General features: G+C 35.5%; 1 protein-coding gene across 6 annotated transcripts in view; it reads left to right on the top strand.

Moving 5' to 3' along the window:
- DDHD1 (DDHD domain containing 1) overlaps positions 1–21723 on the top strand; it is a 95293-nt gene that overhangs the window by 31360 nt on the left and 42210 nt on the right. For 2 of the 6 annotated variants that reach the window (XM_046008631.1, XM_046008629.1), the window contains exons 2-5: positions 8825–8998; positions 16051–16152; positions 18066–18194; positions 19276–19423. In XM_046008631.1, the coding sequence (XP_045864587.1) occupies positions 8825–8998; positions 16051–16152; positions 18066–18194; positions 19276–19423 (553 nt within the window). Of the gene's footprint in view, positions 1–8824; positions 8999–9618; positions 9640–16050; positions 16153–18065; positions 18195–19275; positions 19424–21723 lie in introns of all 6 variants that reach the window. The other 4 variants (XM_046008633.1, XM_046008630.1, XM_046008634.1 and 1 more) reach the window with 2 other exon arrangements.

Genomic DNA, 21723 nt, shown 5'->3' with positions numbered 1-21723 from the left:
GCTCATTTTTTAATTGGATTATTTAGTTTTTTGGTGTTGAGTTGTGTAAGTTCTTTATATATTTTGGATACTAACCCCTTACTGGATAAATCATTTACAGATATATGCCCCGTTCAGTAGGTTGTCTTTTTGCCTTGTTGTTTCCTTTGCTGTGCAGAAGCTTTTTATTTTTATGAAATCCCAATAGTTTATTTTTACTTTTGCTTCCATTGTCTTAGAAGATGTACATAGAAAAATGTAGCTACCACCCATGTCAGAGAAATTACTAACTTTGCTCTCTGCTGGGATTTCTATGGTTTTAGTTCTCACATTTAGGTCTTTAGTCCATTCTGAGTTTATTTTTGTGTATGGTTTAAGAAAATGGTCCAGTTTTCCCAGCACCATTTGTTGAAAAGACTGTCTTCTCCCTGTTGCGTATTCTCACCTTTTGTTGTAAATTAATTGACAGTATAATCATGGTTTTATTTTTGGACTTCCTGTTCTGTTCCAGTGATCTATGTATGTGTCAGTTTTTGTGCAAGTATCCTACTGTTTTGATTACTACAGCTTTGTAGAATATCTTGAAAACTGAGATGTGGTAACACCAGTTTTGTTGTTCTTTATCAAGAGTGCCTTGACTCTTTAGGGTCTTTTGTGTTTCCATATAAATTTGAGAATTATTTGTTCTAGCTCTGTGAAATATGCTGTTGGTATTTTGATAGGGATGTCATTAAATCGTAGATAGCTTTAGGTAGTCTGGATATTTTAACAGTATTTGTTCTCCCATTCCATAACTATGGAATCTCTTTCTGTTTCTTTGTGTCATATTTAATTTCTTTCATTGGTGTTCTTTTATAGTTTTCAGAGTACAGGTCTTTCACTTCATTGGTTAAGTTTATTCCTAGATTTTTATTATTTTGGAGCAATTGTAAATGAGATTATTTTATGAATTTCTCTCATTATTCTACATTATTAGTGTGTAGAAATGCAGTGGAGTTCTATATATGGATTTTTGTATCATGCGACCTTACCTAATTCATTTATCAGTTCTATAGTTTTTTTGGTGGAGTCTTTAGGGTTTTCTATATATAGTATCCTGTCATCTGCCAACAGTGAACGTTTCACTTCTTTTTCTTGCCTGATGCCTATGGCTTGAGGATATAGGCCTGATGCCTATATTCTTGAGGATATTTGCATCTATGTTCATCAGAGATATGGGCCTATAGTTCTCTTTTTTGTAATGTCTTTATTGTTTTTGGTATCAGGGCAATGCTGGCCTCATAGGATGAATTTGGAATTTGGATGAATTTGGAAGGATGAACTTTCTTTCCTCTTCTACTTTTTATAATAGTTTGAGAGAAATATATTTGAGCTCTTCTTTACATGTTTGGTAAAATTCACTAGTTAAGCCATCTGGTCCTGGACTTTGTTTTTTGGGAGTTTTTTGATTAGTGATTCAATTTATTGCTGGTAATCAGTCTGTTCAAATTTTCTATTTCTTGCTGATTTTGTTTTGGGAGGTTATATGCTTCTAGAAATTAAGACATGTTTTCTACATTGACCAATTTGCTAGCATATAATTTTTTATAACATTCTCCTATAATCTTTTGTATTTCTTTTTTAAGATTTTGTCTATTCAGGGGTGCCTGGGTGGCTCAGTGGCTCTCAGCTCAGGGAGCCTGCTTCCCCCTCTCTCTCTCTGCCTGCCTCTCTGCCTACTTGTGATCTCTGTCTGTCAAATAAATAAAATCTTAAAAAAAAAAGATTTTGCCTATTCATTTGACAGGGAGAGACACAGTGAGAGAGGGAATACAAGCAGAGGGAGAGACACAGGGAAGAGCAGGCTTCCCACTGAGCAGGGAGCCTGATATGGGGCCCAATCCCAGGACCCTGGGATCGTGACCTGAGCTGAAGGCAGATGCTTAGCAACTGAGCCACCCAGGTGCCCCCCCCCCGCTCTTTTTTTTTATCTTCTAGATGGAGGCGTTCCAGCTTCGCAGCAGCAATGCCTGGTACAGTCTTTTGTATTCCTGTGGTGTTGTTATTTCTCTTTCATTTCAGATTTTGTTTCAGTCTCTTTTTATGATGAGTCTGGCTAAAAACACCCTTCCCCCCCCGCCCCCCCCCCTTTTCAAAGAACAGCTTCCGGTTTCATTGATCTGTTCTAATGTTTTGTTTGTTTTTTTAATTTCTATTTTGTTTATTTCTGCCTAATCCTTTTATTTGCTTCCTTCCACTGTTTTTTGGGTTTTGTTTTCCCTTTTCTAGCTCCATTAGATGAAAGCTTGGGTTGTTTATTTGAAATTTTTCTTCCTTCTTGAGGTAGGTCTATCTTGCCATTAAACTGTGTTCTTAGAACAGCTTTTGCTACATCTCGTAGGTTTTGGACTATTGTGTTTTCATTTTCATTTGTCTCCACATATTTTTTTAATTTTCTCTTTGGTTTGTTGGTTGACATGTTCATTGTTGTAGTAGCATGTTATTTATCCTCCATATATTTGTGTTCTTTCCAGATCCTTTCTTGTCATTTATTTCTAGTTTCAAGTCATTGTGGTTAAAAAAAAAAAAAAAAAAAAAAGATGTGTGGTATGACTTCATTATTTTTTAATTTGTTGAGACTTGTTTTGTGTTGTAACATGTGATCTGTTCTGGAGAATGTTCCATGTGCACTGGAAAAGAATGTATTCCGTTGTTTTTTAATGGAATGTTCTGAATGTATCTTGTTAGATCTGTTTGGTCCAATGTTATCATCCAAAGCCACTGTTTCCTTGTTGCTTCTCTGTTTGGATGTTTTATTCATTGATATAAGTGGGATGTTAAAGTCTCCTACTATTATTGTATTACTATCAATTACTTTCATTATATTTGTTATTAGCTACTTTATCTACTTGGATGCTCCCATGCCTGGTGCATAAATATTTACAATTATTATATCTTCTTTTTGGATTATTCCTTTTATAATTATGTGATGTCCTTCATAGACTCTTGTTATAGTCTTTGCTTTAAAGTCTGTTTTGTGGGGCACCTGGGTGGCTTAGTTGTTAAGCGTCTGCCTTCAGCTCAGGTTATGATCCCCAGGGTCCTAGGATCGGGCCCTGCATCAGGCTCCCTGCTCGGCAGGAAGCCTACTACTCCCTCTCTCACTCCCCTTGCTTGTGCTCCCTCTCTCACTGTGTCTCTATGTCAAATAAGTAAATAAAATTTTAAAAAATAAAGTAAAATTGTCAGGAGGCAATAATTAAGCAAGACTGTTTATTTGGGATCAAAGAACTGCAGTTTGGCACACACACACACACACACACTTGAATAGCAACCTGAAGTTGCTTAGCGAAACTTTCCCTTTAAAAAAAAAATAATAATAAAATAAAGTCTCTTTTGTGTAATTATAAGTATTGCTACCCAGCCTTTCTCTCACTTCTATTTGCATGATAAATACTTTTCCATCAGGTCAATTTCAATCTGCCTGTGTCTCTATGTCTGAAATGAGTATCTTTTAGGCAGCATATAGACAGGTCCTACTTTTTTATCCATTCCATCACTCTATGTCTTTATTGGAGCTTTGTCACTTAAATTTGAGCCCACCCCCTCCCACATTTTAGGTATATGATGTCATACTTTACATCCTTTTATTTTGTGAATCCCTTGACTGATTTTTAGATACACTTAATTTTACTGTTTTTATGCTTCCTACTGTTCTTATCCTGCTCATGGTCTTTCCAAAGAGTTCCCTTTAACATTACTTGTAAGGCCGATGTAGTGGTGATGAATTCCTTTAACTCTTGTTTGTCCGGAGCACTCTGTCCTCCTCTTCTGAATGATAGCCTTGCTGGTTAGATTATGTGTGGTTACAGGGTTTTTTCTTTCAGCACTCTGAATATATCATGCTCCTCCCTTCTTGCCTGTAACTTTTGTGCTAAAAAAAATTAGCTAATAGCCTTATGGAGTTTCCCTTATATTTAAGTGTTTTCTTTTCTCTTATTGCTTTTAAAATTCTCTCTTTATCACTCTACTTTGCCATTTTAATTACTATGTGTCTTGGTGTGGACCTCCTTGGATTGATTTTGTTGGGGGTTCTCTGTACTTCCTACATCTGAGTTTCTGTTTCCTTCCCCAGATTCAAGAAGTTTTCCATTATTATTTCTTCAAGTACATTCTCTGTCCCTTTTTCTCTATCTTACCCTTCTGGGATCCCTATATTTGAATGTTATTACACTTCATGGTATTATTGAGGATCCTTAATCTATTTTTTTTTCTTTTTCTTTTTTCTTTCTCCTGTTCAGCTTGTTTTTCATTACTCTGTCCTCCAGATTGCCAATCCATTGTTCTTCCCTTTAATGTACTGTTTATTCCCGCTAGTGTATTTTTTATTTCAATTATTGAGTTCATCTCTGGCTCTTTTTTTTTTTTTTTAAAGATTTTATTTATTTATTTGACAGAGAGAGAGATCACAAGTAGGGAGAGAGGAGGAAGCAGGCTCCCTGCAGAGCAGAGAGCCCGATGCGGGGCTCGATCCCAGAACCCTGAGATCATGACCTGAGCCGAAGGCAGCGGCTTAATCCACTGAGCCACCCAGGCGCCCCCATCTCTGGCTCTTTTTATGTTTTCTCTTTTCTGTTGTTCTCACTGAGGTCCTCGACTCTCTTCCATTGATTATCTTTATGACCATTACTTTAAATTCTCTAGCAGGCATATTACTTATCTCCATTTCATTTAGCTCTGTTGTTGTGTTTTGTCCTATTCTTTATTTGGGACATATTCCTTTCTCCTCATTTTGTCTCTCTGTTTCTCTGTGTTAGATAAATCAGCTACATCTCTTGCTCCTGACAGTAGTGGCCTTAAGATGAAGATTTCTATAGTGCCCTGCAGCGCAGAGTCCCCTGTTCACCAGAACCTAGCACTTCAGGTGCCTCCTGTGTGTGTTGTATGTACCCTCCTATTGTGGTGAGCCACATTGCATTTAGTCCAGTCATCTGCAGTGACTCCGTTTGCCTATTGCAGGCAAGGTTTGGCTCTTGTGTTGTTAGTGGGCCAATCTGGGGCTGCCTTGACCTTGAATGAAGTCAGACCAGGATTTTTTCAGAGATGCAGTATCACTGAAACTGCTGGGTGTTTTCTCTTTGTTGTCCCCTGAGAAGCTATTGTTCGTAGGTGGGACCTGCAGTCAGACCACACATTTGGCCTCTGTCTACTGGTGGTGCTACAGTGCAACTGGTGTGTGTGTGGTTGTCTTCCCCTCTCCCCGGGGCAGGGGTTACTTTGGAGCAGTTCTGGCCTCTGTTGGGGCTACTTGCACACTGCCACACTTGTTGCACTGCTTTGGATGGACTCCTGCTGAGGGCTTGTTGAAGAGGCAGGTCCACAGGAAAGAGCTCTGTTAACAAAGTAGGTAGAGAGAGTTCCCAATAGTTTTCCCAGGTGTCTTTGTATCTAGGCTGGGGAGATGGGGAGGCAAATGGCACCCTCCAACTCCTTTGTTCTTGGAGAAGACTCCTAAAAATCCCTGTCTCTCCAGCATACGTTCTGAGATTCATAAATGGATCTTCCCCAGGTGTTTTTCAAACTGCTGTTTCTAATGTGTTTCTTAGTGGGGCTGTTTCTTTTCTTTTTTTTTTTTTTTTAAGATTTTATTTATTTATTTGACAGAGAGAGATCACAAGTAGGCAGAGAGAGAGGAGGAAGCAGACTCCCTGCGGAGCAGAGAGCCCGATGCGGGGCTCGATTCCAGGACCCTGAGATCATGACCTGAGCCAAAGGCAGCGGCTTAATCCACTGAGCCACCCAGGCACCCCAGTGGGGCTGTTTCTAATACTGTTTCTTTTCAGCCAGGGACACATATTCTCTCCCTCTCTGGCTCTCCCAGAGCCAGGCCCACTAATTTTTTTTTTTTTTAAGATTTTATTTATTTATTTGACAGGCAGAGATCACAAGTAGGCAGAGAGGCAGGCAGAGAGAGAAGGGGAAGCAGGCTCCCCGCTGAGCAGAGAGCCTGATACAAGGCTCAATCCCAGGACCCTGGGATCATGACCTGAGCCGAAGCCAGAGGCTTAACCCACTGAGCCACCCAGGCACCCCCTAATTTTTTAAAGTTCCAGTTTTTAATCCCCACTGATTGTAAGAACTTGAGATGTTAGGACCCTGTGGTTTTCAAAGCCACACATTATGACGATTCCTCTTCCCAGTGCAGGTTCCCCATGCCTGGTGAGGTGTCTGCTCCTCTTTCTGTGCCTATAGCATCACTTTCTCCCGTGGACAGTCTCCCAGTCAGTTTGGTTCCCAACCAAGTCTCCACCCTTCCTGCACTCTTTGATGTGCCCTCATGTCTACATTTAGCTGTGGAGAGTCTCCAGATTGTTTTCTGGGTTATTTACACTGATGTGATTGTTACCTAGTTGTATCCTTGGAATGAGGCGAGCTTAGGATCTTCCTACTCCACCATCGTCCCCAGAAGTTTGAGGAAACTATTAAATACTCCATCCAAATAAAAAATTTCTCAAACTTGTGGACATACTAATAGGGACATTGACATAAGAGAGATTAACAAAAGGAAGGAAAACAAACAAAATAATGGGAAAATATGCAGAAAGAAATAAAAAGCTTGAGAAAGTGTGTGAAATTCCATATAGAAAAAGGAAGACCCAGCATATCTACAATTAGAGTCCCTGAAAGGGAGAAATCAGTGGAACAGAACTAAAGACTAAACCATAATCCGAGGGAACTTTTCAGAAACAAGAGAAAAATGGAAATCTATGTATCAAAAGGGCCCACCAAGACTGATTGATCCAGAACAATGAACTTTGAGTCAGAAACTATTAGACTTTAAAGGCAATTTTTTTTCTATCATCTGGGGTAGAGTGAGCAGGGGATCACTTTACTTAAAAAAAAAAAAGGGGGGGCGTCTGGGTGGCTCAGTGGGTTGGAGCCTCTGCCTTCGGCTCAGGTCATGATCCCAGGGTCCTGGGATCGAGCCCCGCATCGGGCTCTCTGCTGCGCAGGGAGCCTGCTTCCTCCTCTCTCTCTGCCTGCCTCTCTGCCTAGTTGTGATTTCTCTTGTCAAATAAATAAAATATCAAAAAAAAAAAAAAAGAACCACATTCTGGTTCTTTTTCCTATTTAAAAAAAAATTAGACTTACATCAGACTTCTCAAGAATAATATAGCAAGGAAAGCTAGAATAACATTTTGAAAAACTCAAGGAAACAAAATTCAGGCTTAAGATGTATCTGTAGTTCTTTTTGTTCACAGGATAGATCCTAATTCATATATGTAAACATTACTGTGTTTCAAACCCAGTTGAAATAATTTTTCTGTATATGATTAAACCACCAAATCTCTACATAATTAAGTTCATTTGTTTTATTTTGCTTTTTATTTTTAGGCTTGCTATTTCCATTTTATTTTTGCTTTATTTTTTTTACAAATCTTAAAGGATTCAAAATAACATAACTAACAGTTGTGGTTTATTTAAAAAAATAAATAAATAGGGGTGCCTTGGTGGCTTAGTCGGTTAAGTGTCCAACTCTTGATCTCAGCTCAGGTCTTGATCTTGGGGTCCTGAGTTCAAGCCCTGCATTGGCCTCCACACTAGGCGTGGAAGGAAAGGAGGAAAGGGAAGGGAGGGAGGTTTGGAAGGAAGGAAAGTATTAGGCTTATAGAAACAGCATTTAAATCTTTATTTTTTAATTAATTTATTATTTTAAAGATTTTATTTATTTATTTGACAGAGACACAGCAAGAGAGGGAATATAAGCAGGGGAGTGGGAAAGGGAGAAGCAGGCTTCCCACGGAGCAGAGAGCCTGCTGTGGGGCTCGATCCCAGGACTCTGGGATCATGACCTGAGCTGAAGGCAGACACTTTTTTTTTTTTTTTAAAGATTTTATTTATTTATTAGAGAGAGAGAGCGAGCACAGGCAGACAGAGTTGCAGGCAGAGGCAGAGGGCGAAGCAGGCTCCCTGCCGAGCAAGGAGCCCGATGTGGGACTCGATCCCAGGACGCTGGGATCATGACCTGAGCTGAAGGCAGCTGCTTAACCAACTTAGCCACCCAGGCGTCCCTGAAGGCAGACACTTAAGGGCTGAGCCACCCAGGTGCTCCTAGGAACAGTATTTAATCAAAGGAATGTTTACAGTTATTCAAGAAAACTTTCACTCAATTTTTTCCTAAAATGGGTAAGGAATTTACTATAATTAAATATATCAGCTATTCCTATATTCTAACTGGGAATCTATAACCTTCAAGGCAACTCTAAAAAGTACAACAACAGGAAGGGGAGATGAACCATGAGAGACTATGGACTCTGAAAAACAACGTGAGTGTTTTGAAGGGGCGGGGGGTGGGAGGTTGGGGAACCAGGTGGTGAGTAATAGGGAGGGCACATATTGCATGGAGCACTGGGTATGGTGCAAAAACAATGAATACTGTTACGCTGAAAAGGAAAAAAACAAAGTGAGGGAAAAAAAAAAGTACAACAACACTACTGCCACACACTCTAGTTCTGAAATACTTCTGGGAACGTATACAGTGAAACTATTACCAGCATCTTGCATGAACTTGTCTTAACCCCATCACCTACTAATTTGGGTTACTTGTGGCCTCAGTTATAAAGATAACAGCTCATCTACCTTTCTAATGCCAAAATAATTTTTGCATAATATCCAATATAAATAAAATGATATACTGTAAAAAATATGTACTGTGCCTTAAAATCTAAATTTAAAACTAAATGATTCTGCTGAGCCATGGAAGTTTTTGCCACAGTAGTAACAAAATATAAAAATTACAGTTACTGTGTCTCTCTCTGGGACCCTTGGATCCTAAAATGTATAATTCTGTGTTTTCTCTTTTCAGAGGCAGATAAAATACCAGTAATGCGTGGACAGTGGTTTATTGATGGTACTTGGCAGCCTCTGGAAGAAAAAGAAAGTAATTTAATTGAGCAAGAACATCTCAGCTGTTTTAGAGGTCAGCAGATGCAGGAAAATTTTGATATTGAAGTGTCAAAATCCATAGATGGAAAAGATGGTAAGACCAATTAATACAATTAATATGTTGTAAACCAAGTAAGTTCTTGATGAAGTTAGAGTAATTCTTAATTTTGCATAGTAATTCATGAGTGTTAGAATTTATAAAATTCCAGATTTAAACATTTGATTATTTTAGAATTTAATAATGCTATGAATTTCAAACTCTCTGTTTTTTACTTAATATGTGTTCATTGGCATGACACTAACATGACTTATTATTGTACAAATTGTTAAATGTTCTGTGAATTAGTCCTTTTCAGTAGTTTGTAATTACCAATGAAAATTGAATCTACAAAAAATCTGTCATTATATCAAAAGGGCAGTTTTATTAATATTTTAATGTCAGTTCTTTTCCTGAAGTTTAAAAAAAAACAAAAAACCTTAATTTCCTTTGTATGAGTACCTTTAGGTTGTTTCCATATTGATAACCACATCAACTTTTACTTTGAAACAGTCTACTCTTTATATTCCCTTACTCAGCATTTGGATTTGTTTGCAATACCTTAAAATATTTATATCATAGCCAAGATTGCCATGTTTCATTATGTGTCTGATCTTGAGTAAAATTCAAAATGTGTGGTAAAGTTAAAAATGCTTCTATTGTTCCATTTACTGCAGGCAGTGGGATCAGCTATTCTGGTGAGTATAATATAGGTAGATTAGAATTTGTAGATTTCTCTAAATATTTTTTTCTAAAAAGTATTTCTTCATCTATACTTGCCTTTATTTGGGAGGTTTCTTGGCAAGCCCTGTTGAAACTAGCGAATTAAAATATGAGTTAAGTGTTTTTTTCCCCTTCTCATAAAACATCTCTAAAGCAGAAAAACTCAGTGTTGATCAAGTAATTCACAGAATGCAGCTTGGAAAAAATTATGTCGTTAGAAGTAAAAAAAAAAAAAAAAAAAAAAAGAAAGATGGGATCCGGAGGGAGACAAACCATTAGAGACTCTTAATCTCACTAAATAAACTGAGGGTTGCTGGCAGGTGGGGCAGGGGAAGGATAGGGTGGCTGGGGAGAGTATGTGCTATGGTTAGTGCTGTGAAATGTGTAAGCCTGATGATTCACAGACCTGTACCCTGGGGCAAATAATACATTATATGTTAATTTAAAAAAAGTAATTATTCACATGACATAATGGCAAAACAATAAGCTTTAAATTGGCTAATTTTTTTTCTTATTGTTAGTATCAAACATCCTAGGTCTTCTTTCTCCTTTTTCTCTCTGAACACACACACACATACACACACATCACAAGCAAGGAAACTACATAGCTTAGTTCACACCAAATTAACATATCTTTTGTGTCTAGTTGATTAAAAGTCTACATAACTGAGGAAAGTTGTGGCTCATGATCACTACCAAAATAAGATTGCTACTGGAGAAGGCTGAATTCTATATTTCTTTCTATTAATTCTCCTTCAGTCCTCCCTCAGAAATGGCAGTTCACCTTAACAAACCCAGTTTAGCCACCTGAATTCATTACTATTAGTGTAGGGGAAAAAAATCCCAAGAGTTGGAGGAGAAAAATGATGAGTATAAAAAATAAAAATGTAAGTAGATTATTTCCCTTTCTTGTACTGTATTCAAAACATTCTTTTTCCTCTTACTAATTTATCCAATAGAAGTTAGTCATTAGCTCTGTTTCATCTCTAGATCCATCTATTTGGAATCTTGTTTTTATTTCAGTGAAAATTAGAATCCTGTGTGTCTTTTTTACTTCTACTGCCTGTCAAATTGTTCAGGATAGCAGGATACTTCCATTTTCTTCACAGTACCCTAATTTTAATATCCCAGTCATTTAAAGAAGTCTGATAAAGAACATGGTATATTTGTGTGAGTAGACTTTTAGTATGCCTAGAATGTCTGTGTTGATTCTAGAGTATCAATTTAAGATATTATAGTAATATTTTTTGCTAGCCTTAAGGATATACTTTGGTAAAATTCTCGTTAGTAGCAACAAAATTTTTAAACTGTTAGAACATTTTTGCCTTGTCATCTTTCAAAATGATGATTCTTTAAGGTTCATTAGAAGAAAAAATTGTTTTTTTAAAATACACTGTGGTGTATAAGTAAAGCTTCAGCATATTTTGTTATTAACAAAGATTTTAAGTTCAATGTGGTATATATACTGTTGTCATAATTCATTTTAGTTTTTATTCAGCTTTATGCAAAACATACATTTCTGTGTTAAGATGTGATATTTGACTTTGAAGATTATGGGAAATTTTCTAGTATACTTGAAAATTATCACTGGTCTTAAGAATATTTGCTAAAAAGCCACCATTGTTAGAAAAATCAAATTTACCATATCTACAAAGATAAAAACATAATCTTTTATTTTGCTTCTTACGTCCAAGCTTCTCAAATTTCATATTTCATTAATTTCTTAGGGTAAAAATATCTTCTCCACCTAAATTTTCTCATGCACATGTAAGAAAGCCTTGACTCTTCATATTTTTAGGAGGTTTTCAATGTTTCCATGTGCAGGTAGTACTATGCTCGGCACTTTTGTGAAAGATACAGGGTTTTGAACCTCATGAAGTTTTGGGAAAGACAAACCCAAAGATGAAAGTAGTTACAAAGAGTTAAGTATAATATAACACAGTAAACAGTGAATACAGAATTAGATATTCTGCAAACAGAGTTGGAATACAGAGTTGGAGAGCACAGTGCCGTAGAGTTTTTCATATAAGGCTTTCTGGAAAAATCCTACTTAATAATTAAAAACATTTTAAAATACTATATATAGGAACTTTTAAGTGCTCTGTGGAATTATTTTCCCTCTGGAATTTCTAAGAAACTAAACAGAGTTCTTGCCTTGAAGGACATTAAAATAATTACTTTTCTTTCTGACCTTATCTGTGTTTTGTTTAGGGTAGCTTATGCCACAAATAAATTGGCTTTTAAAATATTTTCTCCTTGTTAATTTTCCTACTAATCTCAAAGTGAGCAGTGAAATAGATTGAAAGTTTAGCATACATAAAGATAACCCATAAGAGTGTCATGACTTTTTGTGATTTAGATACTTTAATCTAAATTTTGTTTTCTCATAGCGTTGCAATAAAATTGATTCTCTTCCCACCCCACCTTAGCAGCCTAATAAATGGAAGTCTAGAGTTTCACTGGGGATGAATTCTACAAATAAAATCAGCACTTCAAATAAGTAATTTTGAAAATACCTGAATATAGTACCAAAGTAGTGTTTGACTCACTTTATTGATCCTAGCAATAATCAGTTTTAAAAAGATTAAAGTTTTTAAATGGGTTAGTCCTGTACTTCACCCTGGCCAAAAAATGCATAACATCAATCCAATCATGAGAAAACATCAGATAAACTCAAATTAAGGGACCTCCTACAAAATAACTGATCAGAGCTCTTCAAATTGTTAAGGGGTCTAATTAACTAGATAAGGGGAATACTTTCACAATGTATATCAATTTACTATGATGTACACATTAAATATCTTACACTATTGTCAATTGTACCTCAATAAAGATGATTTTTTTTAAAATGTTGAGGGTATGAGAGAAAAAAAGTCCAGTTGGGGCATTAAAATAAAATAGTAAAAAGTATCTAATTAACCCAAAAGAAATCAGGAAAGGATAAACAAGAAACAAAGTACAAATGGAGCAAAGAGAAAATAAATGTGAAATGGTAGGCCTAAATTCACCCATGTTAATAATTACAGTAAATGTAAGTAAACTAATGCTCCAATTAAAAGGCAGAGATTGACAGATTAAGAATGTGAAATCTAACTATATGCTATCTAGGAGTCACACCATCAATATAAATTCATAGACAGGTTACTGTTCAAGCCATTTTGGGATACTGTGACATCACAGGTGTTGGTGTATCTTGAAGGACTTAAAACATTTAACAATTTGGCTTGTAAAGTGTGTATTCCTGTCACTTTTGCTGGATAAGAATATCCCAAATTCTGAATACAGAACTGCAGAAGTCAAAAAGGCAAGAGGAGTAGGGGAGCTAATCCTTTCTAACCAGCTTTTCTTTCCTCCCTCTTTGGTGACTAAGAGGATTCTCCTCTTCTAGCTTTTTAGTTATTACTTTTTATAAATTTACCTAACTTAATTTCTCTGAGATCCAAGAAGGTTGCTGGGGGTTTTCTCATTACTGTTGGCATGTTTGAGATGTCAAAACTGCTTTCCCTAAAGTTGAGATTATCCAGGTTACCAGCTTTTAGAAAGGAAAAAGTCATTGAGTTGTTCTATTCTGGGAATTAGTATGTCATCAGCAACCCCTTTTTTTGATACGCTGTTGCTTTCAGAATTATATAATGAAGAAAATCCCTTTAAGAGGAGAAGGATTATTCTGGAAATTTATTAGAAATGCTTTAGTACTTTAAATCTTCATTGCTATGTAAGGCTTTGATATATAAAATAACATTTTAATTAAATGTTAGCATTTAATAAGTTAACATTTTGAATTTATGCATATGTTTGCTAACATAAAAATTCCTACCTAAAACTTCACATTTTAGGGGGAAAAATTCATTAATGCTTTTTAGCACGTGAGTTTCATTTAATGGGGATCCCTGTTGGATTGATAGTAAATACTTTTTGTCTCTCTTGTGCTCACGATGGTACCCTAATTCTGTCCTTTGGGTTGAAAAAAATTAAGCTTTCTAACTATGCTGTGAGCTATTGTGACAAATAGAGCAAATGACTTTCAAGTGAGAATAAGAATTTGATTTGAGAGGAAGGTATAAAGAACCTTGTCTATTTAATTTTGTGAAAATATTTTAAATAGGGGCGCCTGGGTGGCTCAGTGGATTAAGCCACTGCCTTCGGCTCAGGTCATGATCTCAGGGTCCTGGGATCGAGCCCCACGTCGGGCTTTCTGCTCCGCAGGGAGCCTGCTTCCTCCTCTCTCTCTGCCTGCCTCTCTGCCTAGTTGTGATTTCTCTCTGTTAAATAAATAAAATATTAAAAAAAAAAAAAAAGATCCCAGGGTCCTGGAATCAAGTCCCACATCAGGCTCCCCTACTCAGTGGGGAGCCTGCTTCTCCCTCTCTCTCTGCCTGCCACTCTGCCTATTTGTGCTCTTTCTCCATCTCTCTGTCAAATAAATAAATAAATACATACATATATACATACATACATACATAAAATCTTGAAAATGTTTTAAACAAATATGCTTTTCTCTTTTTAGTAAGTTGGGGTATTTGTCTTTTTTAATCCCTAAATCATACAGTTCCTTTAGAAAGAAAAGCCTTATTTTTTATATCTTGAGTAGCTTTCTGAAAGTGTTTGTATAATTTTGGAGTATAGTCAAAGTCCATATGTATTTCAAGTGAATTTGTAAATAATTGCTTTTTTAAAATGTAAAGACATTTTATATTGATTTATAACCAGCAATATTTAATAGGGAAAATGTTGATTTCAGGGTTATCTGCTGACTTGCTAAATACAAGTCTATGTCTGGCTTTATGTTGGCTGTTCCATGCTTACTAAATGTCACAGCATACATTTTTACTAATGTCTTTATTATTTTAGTTTTCTTTTGGTAAATATAGATTTGGTTCATGTTAGTTTTACTAGTGGATATATAAAGCCTAGGTTTTGTTTCTTTGAATAGTAAAGTCTCAAATTTATGCCAATTTGATCTACTTTGATATTTAGCTTTTTCCTAATGAACTTTTTTGTTTAAAAATGTTTCCTGCAAGTGGTACATCATCTACTCCTCAATAACTAACCGGAGGCACCTTTGAGAAGAAACTTTTTCAGTGAAGAAAATTGCTTCAGTTGTCATTTTCTACTTCTCTGTAACAATGAAATGGTTTTATAATCTTAATGTTACAACCCAGCTTTTAAATTCTAGTTTGTAGCTATCTAATTACAGATAGTTGTAATTATTAAGTGCCTTGTAAACATTTCTCAGTTACCTTTATTGCACAAATCTTTGAATATGCTTCACCTATACATACAACAGATATTTTAAAATGTATCAACAGGAATTAATATATCCATATTTGAGCAGTATTTAACCTTTGAATATCACATTATTGTAGAAGGGAGTGAGGATGAAAAAGCAAATGTTTTAGAACATAAATTTGAACTAAGTCATAAAGGTTCTGTGGTTCATTTCCTGAACTGTTAAGAAACTGCTTTATTTAAAAACAAACAAACAAAAAAGAATAAGAAGAAGAAAAGAAAAAAAAAACTGTTTTGTAAGGTTCAATTTCAAGTGGATTTTAAAAAAAAAAAATGCTTATTTAAAATGTAAAGAAATTTACTGATATGTAACTAGCAATGTTCAACAGGGAAAGTGTTGACTTTAAGGTTGTCTACTGATTTGCCAAAAATCAAGTCTATGTCTGGCTTTATGTTGTCTCTTTCTTGTTAAAGATGTCACAGCATGCATTTTTACTAGTGAATTTTTTCGTCACTTATTACTAACTTCCATTATTTTATCACTAACCAGCTAAAGAGCTTCCAATTTTATTTATTTTGGCAAAAGTTTCATTTTAAAATTCTTTTCACAGCTTGAACGGAGTTGTGAAAAGAATATTTTGTTTCTGTGGGAAGCTTCCATTATATACTTCAGGAATAGAAGGCATCTAGTGAAATGTATACTGTGATATTTTCTCAGGAAAACTGCTTTAAATGTCTAAAATGTTATTTATTGCCTTCCTAATTTGGACACCAGCTGTCAGCTAATTTGGTGAAAGTAAATAACCTTAGTATTGTCAAGATGGGTTTATATATCCCTTATGCATACAAAAATACCAGACCTATTTTTTATTCTATGTGTGTAAAGGCATTAAATATGATGATCACATAGTTGTCTTTAACTGATAAATTTTAGGTATCATTTGCCTTTTTTACTTTCAATAAAAGTAGAGGATCTATTTGATAAACATTATTAAACTAATGTTTTGCTTTACTGATTTTTAATTAGAAGTTATATAAATAAAGCATTTAGAATAATGTTTGTCAAATACAACTCATTTTTTAAAGTTAATACAAAAGGCAAAATGGCAAACCTCATTTAAAATTTACTTTGAAGCTCAGTGTTTTTGCTTTCTTAGTTGTCTACCACCTCCCTCCCTTCTCCCTCCCTTCTCTGTTCAAATGGAGAGGATATAAGGAGAGTACAGATGCGGCAGGTCTTAAACGAAAGCGTTCTCAAGGTACAGTAATTGTAGTTTTATTTCTCCATGTAGTTATTTCTCCCTGGCTTATAGTATTCAGCATTTAAAGCATAGAAGTTTTTAGTTTTTTAGAAATGTGTCCATTGTGCTATTTTGCTTAGAGTTACCTAATTATAAGCAACATAAACATTTGTAAATAATGTGTGTAGTCCAGTAAAGGGATGTTCACCCAATACTAAGAGGTTTTACTTTAAGGCGGTTTGTGGATGATTTGAGGAGGAACAAAATTTTGTTGGCTTCACTATTCTCTTAATATCTTGGTCCTGTAGTTTCAATGTTTTAAGCATGTGACTCAAAACTATTTGAAAAAAGATGTAGTTTAGAAACTTTAGATAAAAATGCTTTAATAAAATAGTGGTTTGGATCAGACATAGAAAAGTAAATAATTATTAAACTCTTGCAAATGATTTTCCTAATTTACAAAAAGCTCTTTTATGAGAAAAGCTGAGTTTATACATTGTTAATGGTTTTTGTTTTTGGTTTTTTTTTTTTTTTGATTGCACATTATTAATGTTTGTTACACTAATCACATCTAGGTCTGTGTTCATTGTTAGTAAAATGCATCCTGACAGATAAGTGAAATATAAATTGGTTTTTCATAAATTTTTGAAATTACATTTATCACATAACTAGGAATAATTTCCCTGAAATGATTTACTTCTCTATGTGTTTTTAGTAGGGAGTAGGTTTTCATAAAATTGATTTATGAACTTGATCTTGACCACGACTATATAACCTTTCATATTTAAACTTCAGGTTATTTTCAACTCATCTTCAAGTCAGAATAGTTAGACTCTGCTGGTAATCAGCTTTGTGGGAAGTCTCTTAATCTCTTTGTACTCTGGGTCTTTATATATATTGGGAGATAATATTTTGCTTAAAAGGTTTTTTGTTTTTTTTTTTTTTAAATAAATCAGGGATAGCAATTTTAAGGTGCTCAGTTTTCTGAAGATGGGTATGTGGATTTTTCTCTTTATACCAGAGATACAGAGAGGAAAGTTTAAGGCCTTCAGAATATAATTATCAAGTTATGAATGGATGAATAAGTTATGACAGTTCTTAATCTACTGCTTCCACAAATATTACTGAATTTGTGACACATGTCAGGCACTGTGCTAGGACGCTGGTGCCAGTGGTACAGAATGTGGTACAAGACATTGTAGCTGCCACAGAGAGCTTATGTATTCCTTGAGCACATAGGTTTGGTTATTTTTTTCCTTAGAGCTTATTTTCACCAGGCATACCTTAGTTATAGAAATGGCATAACCATACTGATTTGAACATCATAGTAGAAAATATTTCTTCAATATTTTGTTGATATCTTACTAAAATATCTTTCAACTTTGGTAAGCAATATCCAGTGATAATTGGTTTTTATATCCATTTCAAAACTACCATATATTCTAATAAGTTAGGTTGTTCTCATCAGTTAAAGAGAATTGTTTTCCTCTAGTCTTGTTTTGTCTTGCACTGAGTGAAATTTTCACAGATCCAAAAATAAAATCCGTAGAAGAAAGGAAACTTAAGTTTCTATGTCAAAGATATTGAGGACTTTGATGAAGGTATATATTATCCCTTAGACCTAAGAAATGGGCATATCACGTGGGAAAGCAGTTCTCTAATAATCACAACATACTGGCTACGTGTTACACGTTAAAATTATGGTGGTTAAGCCAGTTATTCTGTGTCGTTGAAACAAGTTGATATTCCCTGTAGCATGGTTTATCATTTATAAAATAAAGTCCCTATCTTTTACTTGCTTCACATCAATATGTGTTTCAGTAAAACAGTTTTTTATTGAACAGAGTTAAAATACTGATTCAAAAATCTGTGTGTTATAATTCTTCACACAAATGAGCAACCTTAACATTAATTTTTCCTTTTTGTAACAGCTATTCATAGTTTCAAGTTGAGTCGAAATCACGTGGACTGGCACAGTATGGATGAAGTGTATCTTTATAGTGATGCAACAACATCTAAAATTGCAAGGACAGTAACCCAAAAACTGGGATTTTCTAAAGGTAATTGTTAAATATTACTGTAGTTTGTCAAAATTTTGAAAGAATCTCTTTCTCTTACATTCAAAATAGACTATTCATATTCTATTTTTAGTATATTTTAAATATGCCTTAAATTTAGTGACAGTTACTGCCCTGTTAAATGAAACTTTTATTAAGGCGATTCAGTTCACATGTATTCATCAATGGTAATATATTTAGAATGATTGACAAGATTAGTAAATATCTTTTATACTTCTAGAAACACAACAGCAGTCAAACCTCAGGCAGTGATGTGAAAATAAAACATGGCAATTGAAGGTGGAAACTGAAATTTTATGTTGGATTTAGTGAAATGGAAGTCATTGGTGATTTGGGTAGATTGAGGGGGCAGAAGCCAGATTGGTGTGGGTTGAAGTCTAGGTAGGTGAAGACATGGGGGCAGTGAGATGAGACAACTTTTTCAAGAAGTGTGACTAAAGGGAAGAAAAGAGGCAATGGTACCGGAGAAAGATGTGAGAGCATTACTAATACATTTTCCAGAAATTTTTGTTAAGTCTGATATTAATCTTTTTTGCTATTCCATCTTTTGTTGTGATTTCTTTGGTAACAGATGTGCTTGAATATCTTCTTTATGTTTACTAGTCATTTGTATTTGTTTTGTGAATTACCTTGTACCTTTCGACCATTTTGCTATTTGAATGGTTGTCTTTTCACTTTTTGGTTAGTAAGCTCTCTTTTGTACCTTAGTAGTTAACTGATTTTGCACATATTTTGCAAAATTTTTCCCAGTTTGTCATTCACCTTTTATCTTTGCTTCATGGTATTTTTTTGATAGAGAACTTTTAAAAAAAATTTTTGTGTTCTGTCCATCGTTCCCTCCTTCCTTTTCTTTTTTCCTGTTTTTTCTGGCTTTGGCGTCATGTCCATTTAAGCACTTTATATCTGAGCCAGTCAAGATACATCTTCTTACAAATTTCATCCCCACCCAATCCAGTGAAATTTTTTCTTAATATTCCTTTTACTTTATTATTTCTTTCAGTATATTGTCAAAATACTATTATCTGGAATAAATAGTGAACTTAGAATCACAATTTTTCTACAGCATCAAGTAGTGGGACCAGACTTCATAGAGGTTATGTAGAAGAAGCCACATTAGAAGACAAGCCATCACAGACAACCCATATTGTATTTGTCGTGCATGGCATTGGGCAGAAAATGGACCAAGGAAGAATTATCAAAAATACAGCCATGTGAGTTCTTTGATGAATACATTCTCCCTCTAGTCTAGAATCCAAACTTTTGTCTGGGGTATAACAGAGTGTAATCATTCCACCACATGTTTCTTCAATGCCAGCTACTGTGATATCTCCTATTTTATGGATGGAATTTCTGGACCAAATTTTGAGAGTGATTATGTCCAGATGATGGTGATGACGATGATATTTGAATTCTTTTTCTCCCACAGAGTGGAGAAGATGAAGGACAAGAAAGTGTTTTTAACTTACTAATTTACATTAAACTAAGGTTGAAAGCAAAGAAAAAGGCTGTTTTCAGTTGTTTTTTTTTTTTTTTTTTAAGATTTTATCCATTTATTTGACAGAGAGAAATCACAAGAGAGGCAGGCAGAGAGAGAGGAAGGGAAGCAGGCCCTCCGCTGAGCAGAGAGCCAGACGCGGGACTCGATCCCAGGACCCTGAGATCATGACCTGAGCTGAAGGCAGCGGCTTAACCCACTGAGCCACCCAGGCGCCCCTGTTTTCAGTTTTTGATCTTACTGTTTGAACTGCGGAAACTGAGAATAATTGCGAAGTTGCATAATTATGAAAAAACCTAAGAATCATTTAAATTGCCCATCAGCAGTTTAACCTGGCCATTTAATTACTACCAGGGGGAACCAAACTCTAAATTTTACACAAAGAACAGTGGGTATTTTACCAACACAGCAGGTATATTATTTACCCCATTAATTTATTTATATTCATCTTTATTCTAAAAAGTCCATCATGTTACGGGGGTAGAGGATGTTTGTGTGTGATGAAAAATGTTAAGGACTGTGTTGAAGAGAAATATTAGGGTTAAAGATTAGGACTGTGTTGAAGAGAAATGTTAGGGTTAAAGATTCCACACTGAAGCGCCTGGGTGGCTCGGTGGGGTAAGACTCTGCATTCAGCTCAGGTCATGATCTCCCGCCTGCTGCTCTGCCTACTTGTGATCTCTCTGTCAAATAAATAAATAAAATCTTTTTTAAAAAAGTTTCCAACACAACTTTGGCTCTAACCTAGCAGCCAGTATAAAGAAAAATGTAATCAGGGCTTTCTGCCTGGCTCAGTCTGAAGAGCATGCATCTCTTGATCTCAGGGTTATGAGTTCAAGCCTCATGTTGGGCATGGAGCCTACTTGAAATTTAAAAAAAAAAAAAATCTAATCACATTTATGTGATGAAAACAAACAGTTGTTGGTGTGGAGCACACTTGATCTGGTTCTGAGGCTTTAAGTAGATGTGTTTCTTAAGTCCTTTAGAGCAAATACTGTGGGATACCAGGAGCTTTGTCCTCATCAACATCTCTGTAATAGTGCAATGTTGAGTTTTGTTTCACCTTTTATTGTAACACCTCTTAATGTCAACTGATATTGATTAAAGTAAAAATACAGTTCAGCTTTTAAAAACTTTGTCAGATACTGCCAACCTACCCTAACTCTGTCAGTCTTCATAGCTTATATTACAAAAATCTCTCCCTCTGATTCTGACTTTATTTTCTGATGAGTTGTGCATGACTTCTTGAATATTTATGGTTTATTGTTAAAATGCTGATTTCTTGCTTGGATATCTAGGAACCTGAGATGTAGGTTTAATGACATGTTCTTTGTGGATCTCTTGATAAATGGGAAGGTATCACCTTATTTTGGGTGTAGGTGAGGGAAAAACCTAACCCAAAAAGGCTTAAGCCAAAAGGGGGAATTAGTAATTCATAAAACTGAGAAGTCTAAATCTAAGATTTGCCAGGTTGGGAATCCAGAATTAAGTTTCTATCTACTCTGCTTTCCTTCATTTTTGAGCTGTTCTTGGACATCTGGTTCCAGATATGATTTATATTATACTGTGTTAAACTTCAAGAAAAAAAAAAAAAAGCCCTTTTTTCCCAGAAGTTCCAGCTAGTCTAGACATTTCAGTGACCAATGGCGTTGCATCCAAATGCCTGAATCTACACATGCAGCCATGTAGGGTCTGATCTGCTGAACTTGCCATCTTTCCAGTCAGATGGAAGTTGTCTTCATCATAATCATAGAGAGAGATAGAGTCACAGATAAAAATCAAGAGCTAGTACTGGAAGCAGAATGAATGAATCCAAAGTGGCTCAAAAAAGACAAGAATCTCCTGGGGCAACAGAGTGGTACAGGTGGTTGAGTGTCTAACTCTTGGTTTCTACTCCAGTGGTAATCTTGGGGTCATGGGATCGAGACCCATGTTGGGCTCTACAGTCAGCACAGAGTCTGCTTGGACTCTCTCTCCCTGTCCCTCTGTCCCTCCTGCTCGTGATCTCTCTCTCTC

This window comes from Meles meles, chromosome 6 (genome assembly GCF_922984935.1).
Source record: "Meles meles chromosome 6, mMelMel3.1 paternal haplotype, whole genome shotgun sequence".
NCBI classification, from domain to species: domain Eukaryota; kingdom Metazoa; phylum Chordata; class Mammalia; order Carnivora; family Mustelidae; genus Meles; species Meles meles.
The sequence above is the reverse complement of the archived record's forward strand: the minus strand, read 5'-3'. Positions and strand labels throughout refer to the sequence as shown.